Raw genomic sequence first — 20,266 nt, 5'->3', positions numbered from 1 at the left:
GAAAAAAAGATGAGGGAGTGGGTAATTCTATTCAGGAGGTTAAATCAATTTTCAACATTACCATCAGAAAGCAAGAGAGCAAGTCTGAAAACAGCAAGACTGGATCCTTTCAAAGTTGTCTTTTAGGGAAAAAAATGGGCTTAGCAATCTGTGTAAGAGCCTGTATCTGAAGTCCTCCACTACTTTGAGGTATCTACTTAAATGAGATCTGCCCATGGTCATCTTAGCCTGAAACATGGGGAAGGCTGAGCAGATCAGTGGAAAAAACAGAAGAGACTAATATAAAGGAATCACCATGTTTTGCTACCAGCAAAGGGAACTAACAGAGGAAAAACAGTAACACAAATTCTGTGATCAACTTTTAAGTCTCATTGCTAAGAACAAGCTAGTTTTTCAGCAGGTCATCATGAAACAACTTATATTTTTATTGTGTTAATAACAAAATTAGAAACACTTTTATATTAGTTATAACAATATAAGACAAAAAGCACACTCCTGTAATCAGCAAGGCAAGATAATGACCTCATTCACTAAAAGTTTTTGCACTTACCAGTTGCGTGTAACAAGCTAGCTTCTAATTTGTGTGGAATTCTTGGAGGGATTTTCATGGATGCGCGAATCTGGTAAAAGCTAAAGCAAAAGACAGTGGTTTGCAACACATGCGTACATCTCATTTACCATATACAGATATGGACAATGACAAAGGCAGGAATGGAGAGTGGGAAGGAGGAGCAGCACAAGGAAGTCTACAAAGATTAAAATGGTCTTATTTTGACTCTTCATCCTGTTGGGGTTTTTTTCTTAATCATTAACTAGAGTAGCAGCCAAACGTGAATAAAAGAAGGAAGCTTCAACACAAAGCTAGTCTTTCCATGCCGCACAGTGTTGGGGCAAATATTTATGGAGATACATGGTAAACTACACTGGAGAACTGATACACATGAAAAATCAGGATTGGCGCTACACTACAACCATCTCAGAATGATCTACCATGTAGCACGTCTACAGGGCTGCTGTAGCCAGTTCTGTGGCTGAAGGAGCTATTTGTGAAACTGCAACATGCCTGCCCACCCCCCCTCCTAACCCCCCCCAACCCCGCCGGATCCCCAGAAAACACACTGCTTAGCAGACACTCTCTACATTGCTTGTGGCCACCAGATATTAAAAAGTGCAAATTAAGGATCACGCTAGACAAAATATGACAGTACTTGCAGTGTTAAGACACAGTACTATTGCCTTTATGCTATCAAAGGCAGGAACTGCAGGCTTAAAGCCTAAAATTCAAAAGGCAACACAAAAGTCTTTTGGGTCTCTGCCCCCATCTTTAAACAGTTTTTAATCTTATTCAGCTCCATACTGTTTCCAACTTTGATTTTCATCTATGAAAAATCCCTAATTGTCACCCATACTGATTTTATGGAAGTCTTTACATAACACAAACACCTATAAATACACTTAGGTGACACATTCTATTCATCTCATCCCATTTCAGATCATTTATTTTTGCTTGAAGGGGTTAGCTTCAGCTCCTCAGTGAGCTGCTGTGACCTACCATACCCACTACACAACTCCACTAACACCAACGAAAGAGAGGGAGCAAGAACATTCACAAGTAGAGAGTAGGAAGACAAAAAACACCTTTTTAGGCAGAAGCATGGTCCTAAATGCCCTTATGAGTATGCAATTTACCCTTTGTATTCCACTCATGGTGTACACCCACACACGGTCTTATGGTTCATTTTTATCACCCCCACTATCCAAATCCAAACTACTCTGTTGTGTTGTTCTGATTTTGGCTTCTAACACTTCACCTAAAGCTGACCATCCAGGACTTCGCTAGCAACTGATGCAACCATGTACTAGCCTAATAATCAACAAATAAAAAAATTTTTAATTTGATCCTTCCACAAAATTAAAAAGTCAACTTTAGCCTGGTCAAAACTATATATCAAAGGATGCTTTATAACAGAAGATACTTAACAAACCAGTGATATTGCTAGAGATAAGAGATGACAGCAAAATGACTCCTACCTTTTACAGATTGAATAAAATTTAACCTATTGCAAACTAATAATTACATATTTTGTTTTTAGAAACCCACAGGTCAAACATGATTCCATATATACTTAACTGATTCATAAACAGTAAATGAATTCATTTAGTATTGGATTAAAGAAAAAACACAACAAAACATTAAGCTTTCACTGTCATCTTCTCCAAGAGTGTAAGGAATTGAGGAGACTAACACAGCCCTCTCAACATTAATCCAGGAGGATGCAATCTAGTACACTGATTACTCCTTTTCTCTGGGTCAGATGTGATTTCCATCATTCAATTAGTTCCTCATTTCACCTATACTGAGGACACACGATCCACTATAATGTATAATAGCCTCAGCAAGGAGATACTTTCCACCAGCCCCAGTGTCATTTCTGGATCCACAATAAACATTTATCAAGAGCGTGACACCCTACCACTACAAGCTGCATCTTCCCATGATCCAAATGACCAGCCTGCCATGACAGAGCATACTGCTTGTTACTTAAGGTATTAAGAAAAGAATGAAAAATCGTTGGTACGGTTTATACTAAGTATTATGTCTCAGTAGTTCAGAGATATCATGCCAGATATTTTACTTCATCTCACCCTAACTTACCAAACTGGGTCGCTTTATAAGACTTTAAAATATCCAAAATCTGCATAATTCTCAGTTCATGTTTAGAACCACGTGACAGCTCTACAGAGCATAAATTTAACTAAGGCTTAACAACTTTACTGAATGTGGATAGATTAATGAATTAGGACTGTAACAAGGTAAAATGAAAGGCAAAGGCAAAAAAAAAACCCCCGAGCACTTAACAGAAAGAACATGCAACATGATATTCCTATTACTTAATGCAATAAGACTCGTTTGCCCTAAAGATGCTATTAAGTGACTGTTTACAATCTGGGCCTCAAAGAAAGCAATCAATAGAATTATTCGTGCTTAGAACGTAATTTGCGAAACCAAAAGGCTGTTAGGACATCCTTCCTTTTCCTGTTATTACTTGCTAGCAATTAATCAAAAGCAGTCTATTCTACACTTTATCCAGTAAACCCTTTACCTGCCCGATATATTTTAACTCAGGTAATGGGGAGATGAAGGTGTACTGTTCGCTAGTTTGAGACAAGTGGCTCGATTTTCAGCAGCTTTAGACTTCAAGCAGTTTATAACATAAAATGTTCACCTGTTAATCTGAATAATAAAATCCTGTAGAAGTTCAGCTCAGGGCAAATATGTAAACATTAATTCAAAATCTTGTGTCTAGATCTTTGAAACAATTATTTAACTGCATTGAGATATTTAAGTAAGAAAAACAACCTCCTACACAGTATTTACCCAAATTATTCACTGTCACTCATCTTAAAACACTGTATATATTAAGGATCTATCTGCAAACGAAGAACTATGATACTGAAAGAGAGTACTTTATTCACAAAGGAATTACATTTGTAATACATAAAATAAGGAAATGCTTTCTGAAGTTCAGGTACCCATTCCTCATTTGACAGCAAATTTTAAAAGAAATGTAAAAAAAAAAAAAAAAAAAAAAAAAGCATCGAGCCTCGTCACACTCTTCCCCCCAAGTCCTGCCTTCCTCATCTTCCTTCCATCTCTGGTTCAACTCATTGATCAATTTATGTCGCAATGTGTCCTTTTCTATTTAAAAAAAAAACAAAAAAACCCCCCAAAAAACCCAGAACCAAGTCACTTTCAACTACTTCCCAGCTGTACCATAAACACTATTTAGTTCTCATATACACAATAACTGGCCCATAAACCTGATCTATTCTATTGTATCTGCTTGGGCCTCCACATAACAATTCAGTATCAAGGACTTGTCACTCGCCTATCATATTCAATTATCCCTAATATCCTTAAAATTCTCCATAAATAAGATCTGAATACAATGAACTCTCCATTATCTTATGTAATGAGAGAATGCAGGTATCCTGGGTAGTGGAAAATCCCAGACAATAACAATGCTACAGAACATGCCACCAATGGTACAGCAAATGTGCCCAAACAGACAAAGTAGCTTGGGTCCACCAAAGCTTTCAAACCCCAGTCCAGCACGTTCCAAGGGGTGGCATGTGCAGACCTAATCAGGCGTTTTATAAGCCTAGGCTACAATGGCAGCTAATGAAATAAAGTCTTAACGTGAGTCACTGCAGTACGGGCAGTGCAGAGAACAGCTTTCAGACAACCAGCAGACTGACATTTGGATGAAGGTCTGACACCACACAATGAAAAGATTTTGAGTGAGTCTTTAGCACTATTTTGTCAAGACAACGAGCAGGTTGCAACTGCTTGATGTTCATTTGCTGATGCAAGAGTGATTTGAAGTACAGTCTCCAGAGGGAGACTGAGTAAAGTGAGACTTGAAGCAGCCTTAAGGATACTTAAGCATTGGAACAGGTTGTCCAGATAAGCTGTGGAATCTCCACCCATGGAAGGTTTCAAGACCTGAGGGGACAGAGGTCCAAGCAACATGGTTTGGATTGAGTGCTGACCCTGCTTTCAGGATGAGGGTGGATGATAGGACATGTTACTATCCCTTCCACCTTGAATCAGTCTGTGATCCCAGAGGTTAAAGGAAACCTATAAAACAGGGTTCAGCGATTTACAACATGATGACCAAAAGCTAACGCAGCAAGCGGTGCATGTGGTTGGGAGCTGGTACTCCAAACAAGTTGGAGACACATCTCTGAACAGAGCATATTCCAGCTACTGGCTTTTCCAAGTCTAAGCTCAGGAAGACATTCCTGTGTGTACACAGTCAAGTTACTTTGCAACAGCTGATTTGCTTGCTTCTCTGAAAGGCAGCATCTTCCAGTTCCTACCAAATTTCCAATGTCATAGACTTGAGGAAAAAAAAAAAAAAAGACAATCTACAACACTACCTCTGAAACTTTGCCAGCCTCTCCTGCTCTAAATGCTTCCAGCATTTACCCTTACTTATCTTGGCCACAGACACAAGGTTGGGGATGAACACCAGATCTCTTGCTCTGGTCGCACTGCTTAAAAGCTTTGTCCTGCAACAGTTCCACATCCATCCCCCAAGAGGTACCTTTGCATTTGCTTCACAATGTGCGAGATAGCCTAAATAGTTGAGATGTTTACTGAGACAGCAAACACAAGCAAAGCTGAAGTCACCAGTGGAAAGCTTATAAATATCCAGGAGATTTCTGCCAACCCTAGTCTATGCAGTCTTTCTTCAGTAAATAAATGCATGTACTTGCTGATGTCCATTTATCTCATTTGGTCCCCAATATAATCACATGCAAATCCATAAACACGCTATTAAAAGGTTCAAGGATATCTGGAGCTTAGCATCCTTACTACAGACCTTGTAAGAAAAGGTCTTCTGAAAAAGGTAGTTAGAATTACTGCTCTCCTGTAGGCAGAGGAGACCTCTACTGTACGTCCTGTATGAAGGATTAAATCTTTTCCATCGAGTTGCCTTAAAATCTTGATGATTCAAAATCTGACATGTGCCAGAAAATGCTTTCCCACACAGGAAAATTGACAGGTTTCTTTTCAAACTAGAATCATCATTTAGATGGTCATAATTAAGTTTTTTCATCATGTTTGTTGAAAAACATAATTTATAATCTGAGTAAGAAGTAGGTTTATCAATAACCGGAATGTATCTTGCTACCAACAAAAAAGGAAATGTAGGAAGTAGTGGTTATTTGAATTTTTAATGCTCTCACATGGAACCACAGATAGTAATGTATGTAAATGCAGTCATAAAGGATAACCATTATTAAAAAAAAATAAATCTCATGCATTAAAAAAGCATATGTGCTTTTACAGATAGCTGCGTGAGCATTTACTTGAAAAACCACTTACTTTGCCAGCTAAAGTACATTCCAAGGGAAATGTATGCCCTGAAAAAGCTTCATAATATAATTCATTGTTGAGGTGAAACTTTTTGCAGTTCCTCTCGCCAGGCAGAGGAAAGGTAGAAGTGCACACAGCAGAGTTTGACCTTTCCTCTTCCCTGAATCCCACTGCACTCACTGCACACTTAAAATACGCTCTAGTCCCATTAACAAGAGCAAGCGTTGAACATGGTGGACTGCAAAATTGACAGGCACATTGGGTCACCTGCAGGGCGGCTTCTAAATTTATCAGGTCACCAAATGAACGAACAGCTGTGACCCTGCATAGGCAAAACCCCAGGAGAGCTCTTGGGATCTACCGAATGCAAGGCCCATTGAAAACACACCTTCTGCTGCAGACCACCAGTAAGACTTCTCTCTTCCTTTTTCCAAGGTGAGCAGCAACTCATGCAAGCATGCTTCATTTGGCGCACAGAGAAACAGAGCTGGGGATGCAGCACTGCTTTGTAAATACGGAATGCGGCACTGAAATGAGGAACCATGAGAAAAACGGACAGAGGAGCGAGTCTCTTGAGGAAGAGGCAGCTCTGGAGGCAGCGATGCCATTGTAATGGCTGCATCAGACTGATCCTGGCAGAGCTGTGTCTTCTACAGATCTTTGACAGATCACACCTCTTCCCACAGAAGCAAACATGTACTAACAGAAACTCCTGCTGCGGTGAGAGGTTGAGTCAGCAAAATATTGAAAGTGTCAAATCAGAGAGAACGTTCTTTTATTTCTGTACAACATCCCTCTCTCCTACAAGCTAAGCCCCTTGCTACTGCAGAGACCCTACATTACTAATTCTTTCACGGATTTATAAAAAATCCATCTTAAGAGCAGTAAAGATATTCAGCATTTCATACAACCAGTCACAAGCCTGCATCCATGCACTTTTCAAGGCAATCTGAGTATCATTCTGATGTTTCAAGCATTTCAAATGATTGTGGAACACAAATACTCTATTTTAAACATTACCACAAATTTGTCAGAATTTTTTTGTAACCTCATAAATATTCTGCAAAAAGGCAATCCAGGCAAAGGCACACAAATAAGGGGCAAAGAGGAAAATCAGAAAGGGAGTAAAATAAGGTGTAAGGGAACAGAAATAAGAGAATATAAGAAGACACAGAATAAAGCATAGACAAGGAAATGCTGATTCTCGAAGCGACAAATGTAAAAAGAGAAGAGAATTGGTTAGACTTGTTCCTTAATTTTCCCCACCAGGAGAAATGCAGAGTCATCTATAAAAATTTAATACTACCAAACACAGTTGGAGCCCACAGACTACCAAATGGCCACCAAACTAGTTACAGGGCTTATCTAGACAAGGAATTATTTAGCACAGGTATAGAACACACAAAAAGATTCTTATCTTGCAATCACTCTGTAATAAGTACTTCTAATATGGACCAACGTGAGATTACACTCAGCTATAATTGTGGGGTTTATCTCATTTAACAAATTCTAATTCAGATACTCGAGCAGCAGGAAAATTATCATGCCCAAAAGACTTTGTTTAAGATCTTCTATCACTCCCTTCTATGAAAAATGCAGGTATTTCCCAGCTGGCTAACATATTTTTATTAAGATAAATAAAACAACGGGCAAACTTAGAGGAAATAGATAAAAGGTTCCCATTTATTTGAAAGCAAGTTTTCTTGAAAGTGAATTACTTTTCAAAAGTACCTCACATGTCTATGGCACACATTACTTCTGACAATTAAAGATATATATAACCAAAAGAGTTATTAGACCAAAAGTTCGATGGGAATTATTTGGGAGACTAATACCTCAAATAAGTCACTGCAGCTTGTTATGAAACAGGATTAAGTACATAAGGCAGGAGAGAGGGGAAAGTAAATGCAGCTGGGGATTTTGCCTTATTATTACAAAAGCCTTTTCTCCATGTTCTTACCACAGGCACACTCAGGCAGAACTCCTGCAGTGGTTATGAACATTTATTTCAAAACTTGAAAGGGGAATACTCTCAAATAAGTACTGCTTTTTTTAAAGAGCCATATAAAGATACAATACTAGATCAGCTCTTACTTAATCAAATATATCTTATATTAGTCTATGTTTATAGTTTTAGCTTCTCTTTTATTTCCTGTTATTACTGAAGGGAACAAGAAAGAAATCATACTAAATTACCTTGCATCTTTAAATGATAACAGCTCCGTGAAACTCATCTTCAGGGTTAACGATTTCCCATATTCTCTTAAATGACAACTTTTAAGCTCTATTTATTTAGCTTGAAAGTATTTTTCATTTGACTTTTTGATTTAGCACACTAGCCTCGCAAATCACATATCACAAGTGTTTAACCACTGAGTGGCTTGAACATTTTGGTTTTCTGGGGACAAAGGTATGGGACATTAGGTTATCCTGGCAACCAGGGTCACAATTTTTCAAAGTCCCACCCCTTGCAAACAGGCAGCAGTTTATACTCAGACACATCATAACATGTTAACTTTGAAATCAAGGTTTAACAAACACAACAGATGGGAGACCAGAAGACAAGTCTGACAACTCATTTTCTGGCATTTACTGGTCTTTCCAATTTTTTAAGTTTTGCAGCTGTGCAATTCTGTTCCTCTCATCTGTCAGTAATCATGTATACAAGCCTTACAATTCACTTTACAGCTTATTTTAATGAAAGGCAATCTCTGTTTTAAGAGCAAATACATCCTACACTTAACCAGAGATGGAAATTCAGGCACGACAAAGAAAACTGTTGCAAAAAATCATGACAAGAAAGCCCATGTGAACTGTTGTGTCTTATGCAAGATACATCAAATAAAGGTCATCACTCTTATCCCTTAACAACATATTCATCTTTTCCCCTGTAGAAAGCTACGTCATTCAAGGAAGTAACATTAGCTCCTCTAGTTCAATTTTTTAAATTGAATCACTATAGCTTCAAATATAACATGTTGCTCTGAGATGTTATTAGGACACTAAGAAAGAAAAATAGTCTTTCAGTATCAGAAGCATCTATCTTTTTTCCTTCAAGCAAGACGCAGTTTCATGATTCATTTAAGTTAGCTTAAGACAGTGCTGCCACCAGTAGGAGCAATTTGCAGTCCAAAACCCCTTTTAAATGTTTTTGCCCCTCCTCAAACAAGTTTTGATGTTCCAGCAACTGTACAGTAAATCAGATCAACACGCTCATCCACCTGGAAAGGGAGAAAAAGAATCCAGTAGGGGCTATTAGAGAATGCAGGACCACATAGCCAGGGAAGAAACTGGGACCATTCCCTTCAGTGACATGACATGGGCTTAGGTCAGGTTGAGCTACTGGTGGGACGCCATGTTCAGAAATAATTTGAAATTGTACTGCCACTTCCTGTAAACTATTTTTTTCCTCAACTTCAAGAGTTTCAACTCTAGAAAGACTGAGAGAAGCAGATCTGCTCACTGTGTACTGTATTTATGCATTCACTATTAACATAATTCTTAAGGAATAATATCAGAAAATATTAGGAGAATAATGTTACAAGCATGCTATGAAAAGTTAGCAGCAGAAGTCAAGACCTGTTTCTCTAAATTCCAAAATTAACATTCTTAAGATGATCCTAAAAGCTCATGAATGTCAAAGAGTAAAGTGAGCATTCAAGATTTGAAAGCAAGAGAATCCCAAACACTCCACTTCTTACCCCTTCATGAAAAGGAAAAAGTTGGTGTTGTTGAATAGACGGCAGAGCCACTTCCTACACCAAAAATATCTTCGATCTCCCAACACCTGCCCCATCTAGTACACAGCAGCAAATATATCCTTAGAAGAACGAAGTTAAAAATCTGAACTCAAAAGAGTTAACCTTCTGATGCCAGTTTAAATAAACTAAACAAATTACATGGGCACAAACAAAGTAGCCAAACCCCTTTTTCTCCTACCAGGTTGCACAAGCTGGATACCCCAAAGACACGCAGTGCCCACTGAACCTGCTCAACGAGTCTAAAAAATGAAACAAGCAAACAAAACAACATAATTCTTTTTCTAAAGCCTACAGTTTGTCAAAGGCTTTTATTTTGAGAAAACTGTAATGAGCATTGCAGAAAACTTGGTATCCAAAATAGTTTGAAATAAGTTGCATGTAGGAATGTATTCAGGAAAGGTAGGAAACAAATGGCTGAAGGTTAGGCATGCAAAAATACTACGAGATGAAAATTGAGAAGGGCAGAACAGTATGATGGGGAAAAGGGAAAAAGTCCATAGAAGAAGCACTAACCACGGTAATAGGATTGAAGTGCAAAGATGATCATCAAGGCGATAGTATGATTTACTGTATATGTACACTGAGGAGCCTCAATCTTTCCATAGGGATGGGTATCTGAAACCTTGTTGCTCCCCTTATGAGGCTCACCTCCCACCACTGCTGCCTCTAAGCTGGGTTCTGTAAAACCCACTGAAGAAGAATCCAAGTTCTCCTTGGGGAGTTGGAAGCTGAGGGGTCTCTGCTGCTCTGGATGCCTGCAGACTCACCTTTCTTCCATCTCTTTCCTCCTTTCAGAGCTGACGTACAGAAAGGGGTTTGGCATTCTGGGGGTGATTAGGGCCCTTTCCCCAACAAATATCAGGGGTGGGTCCCTCTGTCTTCTGCAGTTGTCTGAGTCCTTCTCTTTGTAACTCACGCAAGCTGGCATCTGGGAAATCCTGCCCCTCCTCATAATAAAGAAATACCAAGAATAATGTCTTGAAAATGAGACTATACTTTTACAATATAAGGATTTTTTTAAAAAATCAAGTTTAAGGAGTTCTGTTTTCCCCTTTTCCTCTGCACTGTCCTCCCAGGCACTCACTCTTGCCCCTCTGCTGCAGTACATTGCCACCTTTCTCAATTACACCGATGCACTACTTGCAGAGCAATTCTGCAAATTGGACCGATTCAGCAGCTCAGCTTACAGCAGGCCACTACAGCAGCTCAGCCAGCACAACCGATAGGGCAGTGCACTGCAGCGGCACGAAGCAGCCAGCAGCAACGAAGGCAGAAACTCTGCAAACTGGCATTGCCAGGCAAGCTCTGTATCTCTACATGAGAGCTTAGGGAAATTAGAATTGACATACCTGACGTCTGTCATAACTCTGTATCCTACGGGCAGGGATGCCAACCAAGATGAAGGCAGAAGTTCAAACAGAGGTTTTGTTTCAAAACATACTAATCTCTGGGCTCTCTCACTCAGCAGATCATACTGACATAATGGCCTCTCCTGTTCAAGAGATGTCTTCCTAACATAGGAGTTGGAACTTTTACAGACATTTCTCTCAGGACGCAGTCCCATATTACAGTTAAACCAACCCAAAAGCTAGTTGGTAACAGAAGTAGGGATCCCATTCCTCCTGTGTATTTCATACTCCTCCTGCACCAGCACTGACAGAATATCTGACCCTGATGTGTGCCAGGGAGATAAAACTGGCAAAACCAGAATCATATTCTGTGGGTTTTTTTATTTTTGTGCTGGCTTACCGTCTTGAGCTGACCAACCATAAGGTAGAAGAGCATTACTGGAGGCACACAGAAAGCACTAGAAGCAGGACCACCTTGTTCAGGCAGCTGCTATCCAACAGATCTCCCTACCTGTAACATCTACACCCTTGGCCCAGCGTTCCTGCCAGCCTAACCCCACTCTCCGACTACACTGCTGCCAAAAGCAAGCCTGTCTTACTGACCACAGAACTGCACGACTGCAAGAGCAAACAAAACAGGAGAAGACCATGCATGTCACCCCTTTTGGCAGATACATGCAGTTGTACCGGCTCAAGCCAATTACAAATCCATAGATGAGAATACTGTTTCACAACAGGTTCAAAATTCAGGTGATTTGGAATTTGTACCCAATATCTGAGAAGTCTAGAATATGCAACGAGTACCCATCAACATCTGACAAAATTTAAGGTTATTTTTTCAACCAATATGGGGGGGATGCAGGAAAAAAACCCAAACTACCTAAGTTTTTGTAAAACATACCTCCAGGACAACTACAATTACCAACTGTTAGCTATACAGCTATGAATAATGACTGAAGAAATAAGCACCTGTAGCATCATCTTTACACATCAGAATACATACCTAAAACAGGTAGCTTCAGGATCTGATTTAGTTTCTTAAGGTGAAGGCTAGTCTTCCAGGAATTAACATGGCGGGGAGGGGTGAGAATTCTCTAGGCTTCAGAGTAGAAGCCCAATTTACAACGGCTCTAGGTGACACCTAGATAAGCTTCCCTGCATGGCTAAAAGTCTCCTCATACAGACATTGTACTCAGATATCTGCAGACAAGCAGTACAACCTCGCCACGTCTTCAGTTCCACTCACATAGCTAAGGCAGAGTATACTTCAAAAGCCTTAATTTATCAGCTAACTGAAAGGAAGCAGTGCTTAATTTTCCACTTACTTTTTCAAATCCTATTCTCAACAAATACAAGGCTTTTTATTTTAGAAGACAAGATTCTGAAGTACCATCATATGGTACTTCAAATTGTTATTGCTCTTTGGGACCAGACCATGTTACTGGTCTCTCAGACACCCTGCATAAGAAGGGCTAATGGGATATTTGATGATACTAACTTTTAATTTCTGAAGCAATGCCAACTTAAAATATGGCTTCCCCACTGTTCATTCCCAGTCTTACACACTCTTGCCTCGAAGCAAGCAGGACCTGTGTGTGTGCATGCACTGTTGAACTGGAATCAGAAACTGATCCACTTTTAAAAAATAAAAATAAAACCAAAAGAAAAGTATTCGCATTATTTTTCCTAGACAGACTACTCCCTTGAGTTTACAGCCCAGCCCTCCAAATCTTAAACCTGTATTACTGCTATTTGTATGACTGTAAAACCATAAGCTGCAGAACAGAGCTCATCTTGCAACTGTTAAGACAAATTTGACAGCTTGCTTCTCCCTTTGTAAAGACTGTATTACGTAAAGATCACAGTACAATACTTCAGAAGATAAGCTACATGTCAGGAGGCAATTCACACCACTTATCTCCAGAAAGCTATGTCATACAGAAACATGGTTTGAAAGTAAAAGTATGACTGGGCGGTATGAATTAAAAAGAAAACCAAACAGGTGAGCCTGAATGTTCCTTGTTCATTAAGAGTTTGTTATTTGATAATATGCTAACAACACAAAACATTAGCAGAGGCTACTTCTTTATTTAAGGACAAAACCTTTTCATTCCTCATGTAGCCAGGAGAAAGAAAAGTGATCCTGCTATAAGGGGACTCTTCAAGTTTTAATTTCCTGTTAACAAATTATAAAACTAATGTAGACAACTCACTGGATCCAGAAAAAAATGAAACTTTTCATATAGTGCATTATTTCTCATGAAATTACTGTGTAACCATATTAAGATTAATTAAAATTCATACTCTGATTCAGCGTATTTTCTTTTATGCTACACTACACAACCACACATGGAAGCATAAAATGTCAATGCTGCTCAGACATTATCAGTAAGTATCTGCACATGGAAAAACATAAATCTATGGAACAGAAGAATACCATAAGACTAAATTTCCAGTAGTGTCTGAAGCTTAAATTCCTTTTACTTCCAGTGGGACTCAGGTTCACAAGCAAGTTAGTGCTACTGAAATCTTACCAATAACCTAATTTCAGATATCATACGCCTCCAAAAATGTGTTTTATGTTAGAATCTGCTAAAGTCTCTTCTGTGGAAGGTATTTAATATTCTTCTTCCATCTGTTAACCAGTATTTATAAAGCAAAAACACTTTTAAAAGTGTGGCAGACTTACATTACTAATGTAAATTCTTCATATGCTTTTGCAAGAATCTTTTAACCGAAAACAAAGTCGAATAACAGATTAAACTAGACACACTGAGCACGAATGTAAACCTGCAGCTATAATAAACAGCTACTGTCAATACTTTATTTTACTTGCACCATTCACAGTCTACTTGAATTAACAACAAATTCACACTTAGATGGAATAACCATCACCAAGTTCTGTTTCTGAAACCCACAATGAAACAGCAGATATTCTACTTCATAAAGAAAACTGCTACAAAAAATAAAGACAAAGCACATACATAGAGACATTAATATTGAAAATTGTCTAAATCCAGCTTTGGCCAGTTGTGTACATGTATATTACTGACAAAATAATGAATGATTAGTGACAAAGTAAGAATTTAACATTGGGATTATAAGAATGCAGAGAGAGAGGGAAGACGTAGACTAAAGCTGTTTTCAAAGCAGATCTTGCAGCAATGTGTGCGCAATGCTAAATTACAAATCATCAGCTAAGTTTCTTTAGCTCATTGGGTTTGCCATTTCACAGGTGAAAAAGCAACACACAGCTCCAGAGAAATGAAAACCTCATCTTCTCACAATTGAGGGTTACCAGGAAACTTCTCTTGCTACCCACAAGAAAGGTGTAACTATTCCAAGTTAGACATCATGATTCATCATCAGGTGGTGGAACACTGCAATTTAAACTGAGCACTACAAAGTACTGTGGCACTTTCAATAACCAGTTGTTTGAATTCAGAAATGCTCAATATATTTACATCTCTCTTTAGGATGCTGACACATACAAAACACGCGTGTAAATGTGGAGGGTAAGCATCCACAGTCTACAAAAGAAAAACGAGTAAGAGACAACTTGCTCTTACAGTAACATCTTCGAAGAACAGCATTGTAAATAACATTCATAATCATCAGGAGGCAGTGGCAGGAGGTTGAGTAGGAAGTGTTGTAAGTATCCCAAACTTCTGTTACAAACAGTGCTAAAATTGCCACTGGTGTCCCCCAACCTCCTACCCACACAAACTTTTAAACATCAGGAAAATACAGGTCAAAATCACATTACCAGGACATCATATATTCTAACTGTCCATCTAGAGCTGATGTCGTCACCACTACAAAAAACAAGCATGCAATGCTCTTAAGTGCATATGAAAATATTTCAAGAGAACATTGTCATCTGTTCTACGTCCGAAACTGATTTTCATTTCAGTTCCCTGGAACAAGCTTGTCAACAAAGTATTAAAAAGTTATTCTTATTAATGATTATTATAAGTAGGTAGTATAGGCTTTTCAGTAATGAACTGATAAATTAACTAGCTGTCTGTTGTGCGAACAGAGAAGAGTCCTTATGCTAAAGGACTTACAGAAATAAGAGACAACATGTGAATGGAAATATAAATAGGGAAGCACAGTAACACAGACACAGTATTTGTCAGTGTGGCAGAAAATTATTTCAGCTTGTGTCCAAAGATACTGGCCAAACAGAAAAAAAAAAACCAAAAACTTTTCCCCATCTCCAGCACAGAAAGTAATATTAAACTGATCATACGTGTCCAGAAATCCCAGATTCTGGTCTCATCACAGAGAAACCCTGTATCTCTAATAGTTCTCAAGCGTCTGTGACAATATTTTTGCAAAAAATACAAACTTATTGAGTATCTATTTTGCAGATTTTTCAAAGAGGAAAATCAGTACAGAGAGACAAGTATCCTGCTTTGAAAATTGATCAAGGGGGAAATACAGCCTGACAGTACTGCTAAGCTGCTGGTAGGAGTCAGGCAGTAAAACACAGGAAGGATGGAGACCTTGCTTTTCCAAACTATGACTGCTGCTACACTCTGGCTATTACAGCTCAGGATGCAATTGGCCTTCTGCCAGAACACCCTGCTGGTTCATGGTTAACCCGTTGTCTGCCAGGATGCCCAGGTGGTGGGTTTTTTTTTAAAGGTGCTTTCTAGCCAGCTGATACCCAGCCTGCACTGACATATAGGGTTATTCAACCTCATCTGAAGGACTTTGCATTTGCCCTTAACTTGATGAGATTCCTATGAGCTCATTTCTCCAGTTTGGCTAGATCCCTCCAAAGAGCAGCTCCGTTCTCCAGGGTATCTAACCATTCCCAGCAATCTGTTATCATTCAAAAACTTGCTGAAAAGGCACTCTGTCTAGGTTGTTAATCAAAACACTAAACTGATGACGCAGTATCTATCCATCAGGGATGCCATCAGTCATCACCTGCAAATTGGACTTTGCACCACTGACAACTCTTTGAGCCCAATCATCCAACCAGTTTTCCTCTCAACTCATTCTCCACTTCTGCAGTCCACATCTCACTAAAGCTTATGTTACATTTCCCTTTGTATTTATAAAAGGTCAGCACTACGGAGCCCAAATTTAACTGCAGCTTTTATGAGCTAAGATGACAAAACAGCCTGAAGCCTCGCTATCTCAGACTATCATTCTCAGAGGTCCCAAACAACTGCGTTTCTTTTATTCATTTTGTCACACAATACTCACATATCAATCACTGTTTGGGAAAAAATTCCCATCCCACCAGTTCAAAAAGGAGAATTATGTGAAGCCTTATCTGAATGTAACAACAGATTAAATTAAACCAACAGAGCTACCTGGTACAAGTTGGGTTTTAAGGAAGTGCCATAGAGTTGTAAGAAAATGTAATGAGATAGCTGTATTAGATAAGGATACTACTTAACTATACCACATACTTCTGCAACTTACAGCTAGAGTGCAACTTTCAGAAGAAGCTAACCACCAGACTCACCACGGACATAGGAACAACCTTTCTTAAACTAGATGAGAAGCAGGGAGCCACACATACAGACAAGTCTCATGTATTAGAATTAAGTGTCTGCTCTGTGTAATTCTCCTTCACTTAGAATAACAACAGTTATCTAAAAGTAAAGAAAATAAAGAGTCTGCTTTAAAGGGTCAGTTAGGAGAATAACATGGTTATAACAGTGAGTCCATTAGAGGACCCTTCAGGTAAATTTGACCTTGAGTGAAATACTATGAGAAATTTTGGCTGAGTCCACACTACTGATTGGTTTAGATCACCAGAGTCATTTTGAGGCACTTTCCCCAATGATCCTGGCTTGCTGCATGCTGGTCCATTTCACTGAGAGCTTTCCATGTATATAGCCTAGATGTCTCCTGGAGAAAGCTAAACCACAGGCTCTGACCTACATGTCACAAAATGCACTTCAACCCTCAGGGGACAAAAAGGTCTGAACCAATTACTGGTATGAACAACTTCAAAATACACTCATGATGCAAAACATCTGGTCCAGAGGACAAGATTAAATCTAGTCTGAAGTAACCCTGGAACCACATAGATATAGGGATGTCAACACTGCTTCTAGTAATTCATTCCTAAAGTACCAAATCAATTGTTAATGTAAACACATTCATAAGTGCTTCTGGCAATAGTGTCACTGCAGATACAAACCCAAGATGCCATAGCTGGCAGATTTCTTCAGATAGTTATAAAACCATGAAGAGATAATAATGATTTTGACCGGCTATTGGGATATGTGGACTTTACAGAATGGGGGGAGGGAATGTGCCACAAATTCAAATGACGAAACTGACTTAGTTCATATTTTATGAAAGAGACAAAAGACTGACATCTAAAAATACATCAGGGTGAACACTCAGACCGGTAAGATTAATTCAAAGCATAGGACAGAGCTGTTAAGAAAAACACCTAAAAACTGAACAGAAGGAAATTTAGGCTGGAAATTATGCTGTCTCCAATAATCAGAAGAGTGAGAATCTGGACTCACTCTCCAGCCAAACAGTTTGGATAAAAATCTGCAAAGTTTTAAGAAGGAGCTTGATCAGCTTGATGTGGTTACTTGCAATAGCCGATATTTTATTTTAAACAATTCAGAAGGTCGTTATGCTTCTAACACCATGAGACAGGCATGCTAAGTTGGGTAGGCTTGAATGCACACAATCCTAAACAAACCCAGAATACAATCAATTCTACACCTGACTTTTGGTGAGAGAAACCATGCTAAACACAGTGGTAGCTCAAAAATAGGAGGCTAACAATGAAACTAAAGATTTCCTGTTCTGCTGATTCAATCCATCATCCAAGAGCTCCTCCAGCAATGTAAATATTACATACTGTCTCCAATAAATACAAAGACAGTTCCCTAGAAAAATATTAGAACTTACCCAAGTTGACAGAAATTATTTCCATAGTCACATACACACTCTTTCAAATTATTCTGGAAGCTCCCTCTCCTTCCCAACATTGTTTTCTAAGGGAACGTGTCCAGAATTAAAGGTTCAGCTTGAAACCAGAGAGGTAGTATCTGCTCATGTCACTTTCCACATTATGTCAGCTTTCCACCTCTCTGAACTTGCCCTGTGAATTCACTGCTTTTTAAACAGTAAGCTAAAAAGAAACATGCCAAGTAGAGCACTGCTAATTATACTGCTGTGCTTTGCTTTTCAACTGCCTTTCTGAGGACTTGTTTGAATTGTAAGGTTAAGACAACCCAAAGAGTTTCTTCTCTTCAGGCTCTTCTGTGTTAGAGTTAACATGCTGCCATAGTCTACCTGATCCTTCCTCACCCATTTCAGATATTAAAAAAGGCTACAGTTCAACAGACTGTGCTTTTTTGTTGAAGTAATTAGAATGTTCTCAGCGTTTTCCCAGACCTCTTAAGCCTTCCTTAATCCTCCTCTTCCAATAAAGAGTGAAATTACAATTTTCCCTAAAAAGAGGACATAGACAGTTTGTTGCCTATTCTTTGACTGCAAACAGTAGCAAGTGTAATGGGTAATCACTTCTGTCAGTACCAGCTTCAGGTCAAATTCAGAGAAAAGCTAGCTTTTATAAAATATAGATGAAAACTAACAGTAACATAGCAAAGATAGAGGCTAGCTAGCCAAGATATGTTTTATAACAGTATTTTATGCCTCTCTCTGCTGAGCTCCTTCCCAATCCTACCTTTTTTTTTAATATCACTCTTCCCCAAAATATGCACCTCAGAGGGTTAATGCAAGGTGGAGGAACTATGTGCATCCCAAAGCAATGACATTTTCCTGTTACTTTGCCTTCATCAACTCACCCTGTCAAAAAAACCCCACAACCAACCAAAAAAAACCAGCCCTACCAAAACCAATAACTGCCCCCACCTGTCTTGAATGATGGCAAGGTTAAAAAAAAGAATGTATTTTCCTATTACTAAAATGTTTCCAAGGAAAGTTATTCTACAATGTTTTGGAAAAACGAGCTATTATAAATCAACAATGATATATATTGTTCCCTGTCTGTAAACACTGACACAGCCTCAACCAGATTTATCTAAAACAAACATCATAGGAACTGCAACACTGACATGTATTTTTACGGTAGTCTGTTAGAAGATTAGCAGAAGGGCAATGTACCACAACATGATGACAAATAATCTTTAATAACTTGAAAATAAGCTACAAAGGATTATTTCCTACATAGCCATGGGAAAGGAGGACCTTAGAACATAATCTGGGGACAATTGGGTAATATCAAACGACAGGAATGTGAAAAAGCCTTCTACAGAGACCAGGTGGATTAAGAAGAGGTCAGGAGAGTCTAATGAGGCAGTATGGAGTCTTCTGTAACTGTGGAGGCACAGCAGAGTGTGAAGAGGAGAGAAGCTGGTGAAGTTCTCCAGTGACAAACTGATAAATGAATAAGTTAATTGGGGCATCAACATTTTTAAGATTCAAGAAAAACACCTATCGTATTTCAAACAAAAGGGATTACAGAAATTAAGATATGAAAGGGTAAAGGCTTGGGTAAGAATATAATCTACCCTCCAAATCAACAGAGCTTCCCCTCCTCACCAATTAGACAAAATTGTTTTATTACAACTTAAGTTTTAGGCCAAATTATTTGAGTATTTAATTTTAATTCCTAGAAAATATATGCCTTTCCAATAATGAATAAAAAATTTTTGAAATCACTATAGAAATAGTCAACAATACATGAAGCAATGCTACATGACAGTACCCATTAAAGTCTTTCAAACATCAGCCATCCATCACAGTTAAGTTTGAAAGAACGCACTACCTACCCTCTTTGAAACAAATCCACATTGAAGAATTTGTGGAGCTCCACGGAGAATTCTACCATAGCCTGAACTTCACTCATGTTTATGAGGATGAAGAAGTCAAAACTTGTCAGCACCTTAGTTACTGAAAACAAACAGAAAACAAACTTTTTAGAACACAAACTGGGGATAATGTCTATCTGGTCCTTAAAAAGGACAACGCTATACACAATTTTGTGCAGCTTCCTTAAATATACAGGCCCTGAGGTAAACAAGAATATAGGATGTACCAAATCTGGCCCACAATAACTTCTATCTTTGTTGTGAAGGAATCAAATGTTATCAGAGAAGTATCACAACACACCATCAGCATAATACAATCCTGGCACTTACTGATACCTACGTACTGCAGCTCTGCTCTGGCACTTGGCTAGAGAGGGAAAAATACTGCCGACAAGGAGAAAAAGAGCATAGTCTGCTTCCAGCTCTTGTTGAAGCAGA

At 38.7% G+C, this 20,266-nt stretch overlaps 1 protein-coding gene across 4 annotated transcripts in view; it reads right to left on the bottom strand.

Moving 5' to 3' along the window:
• FAM135A (family with sequence similarity 135 member A) overlaps nucleotides 1-20,266 on the bottom strand; it is an 86,237-nt gene that overhangs the window by 47,744 nt on the left and 18,227 nt on the right. For all 4 annotated transcript variants that reach the window (XR_012653015.1, XM_075046435.1, XM_075046433.1 and 1 more), the window contains 2 exons: nucleotides 19,790-19,910; nucleotides 551-630 (listed from right to left, as the gene is read on the bottom strand). Coding sequence is in view for 3 of the 4 variants with exons in the window: in XM_075046435.1 (XP_074902536.1) it covers nucleotides 551-630; nucleotides 19,790-19,866 (157 nt within the window). In the remaining variant the exon portion in view is untranslated. The remainder of the gene's footprint in view (nucleotides 1-550; nucleotides 631-19,789; nucleotides 19,911-20,266) is intronic.

The sequence above is a fragment of the Buteo buteo genome, chromosome 15, assembly GCF_964188355.1.
Source record: "Buteo buteo chromosome 15, bButBut1.hap1.1, whole genome shotgun sequence".
NCBI lineage: Eukaryota > Metazoa > Chordata > Aves > Accipitriformes > Accipitridae > Buteo > Buteo buteo.
Note: the sequence above shows the minus strand (reverse complement) of the source record. Positions and strands in the feature narration are given on the sequence as shown.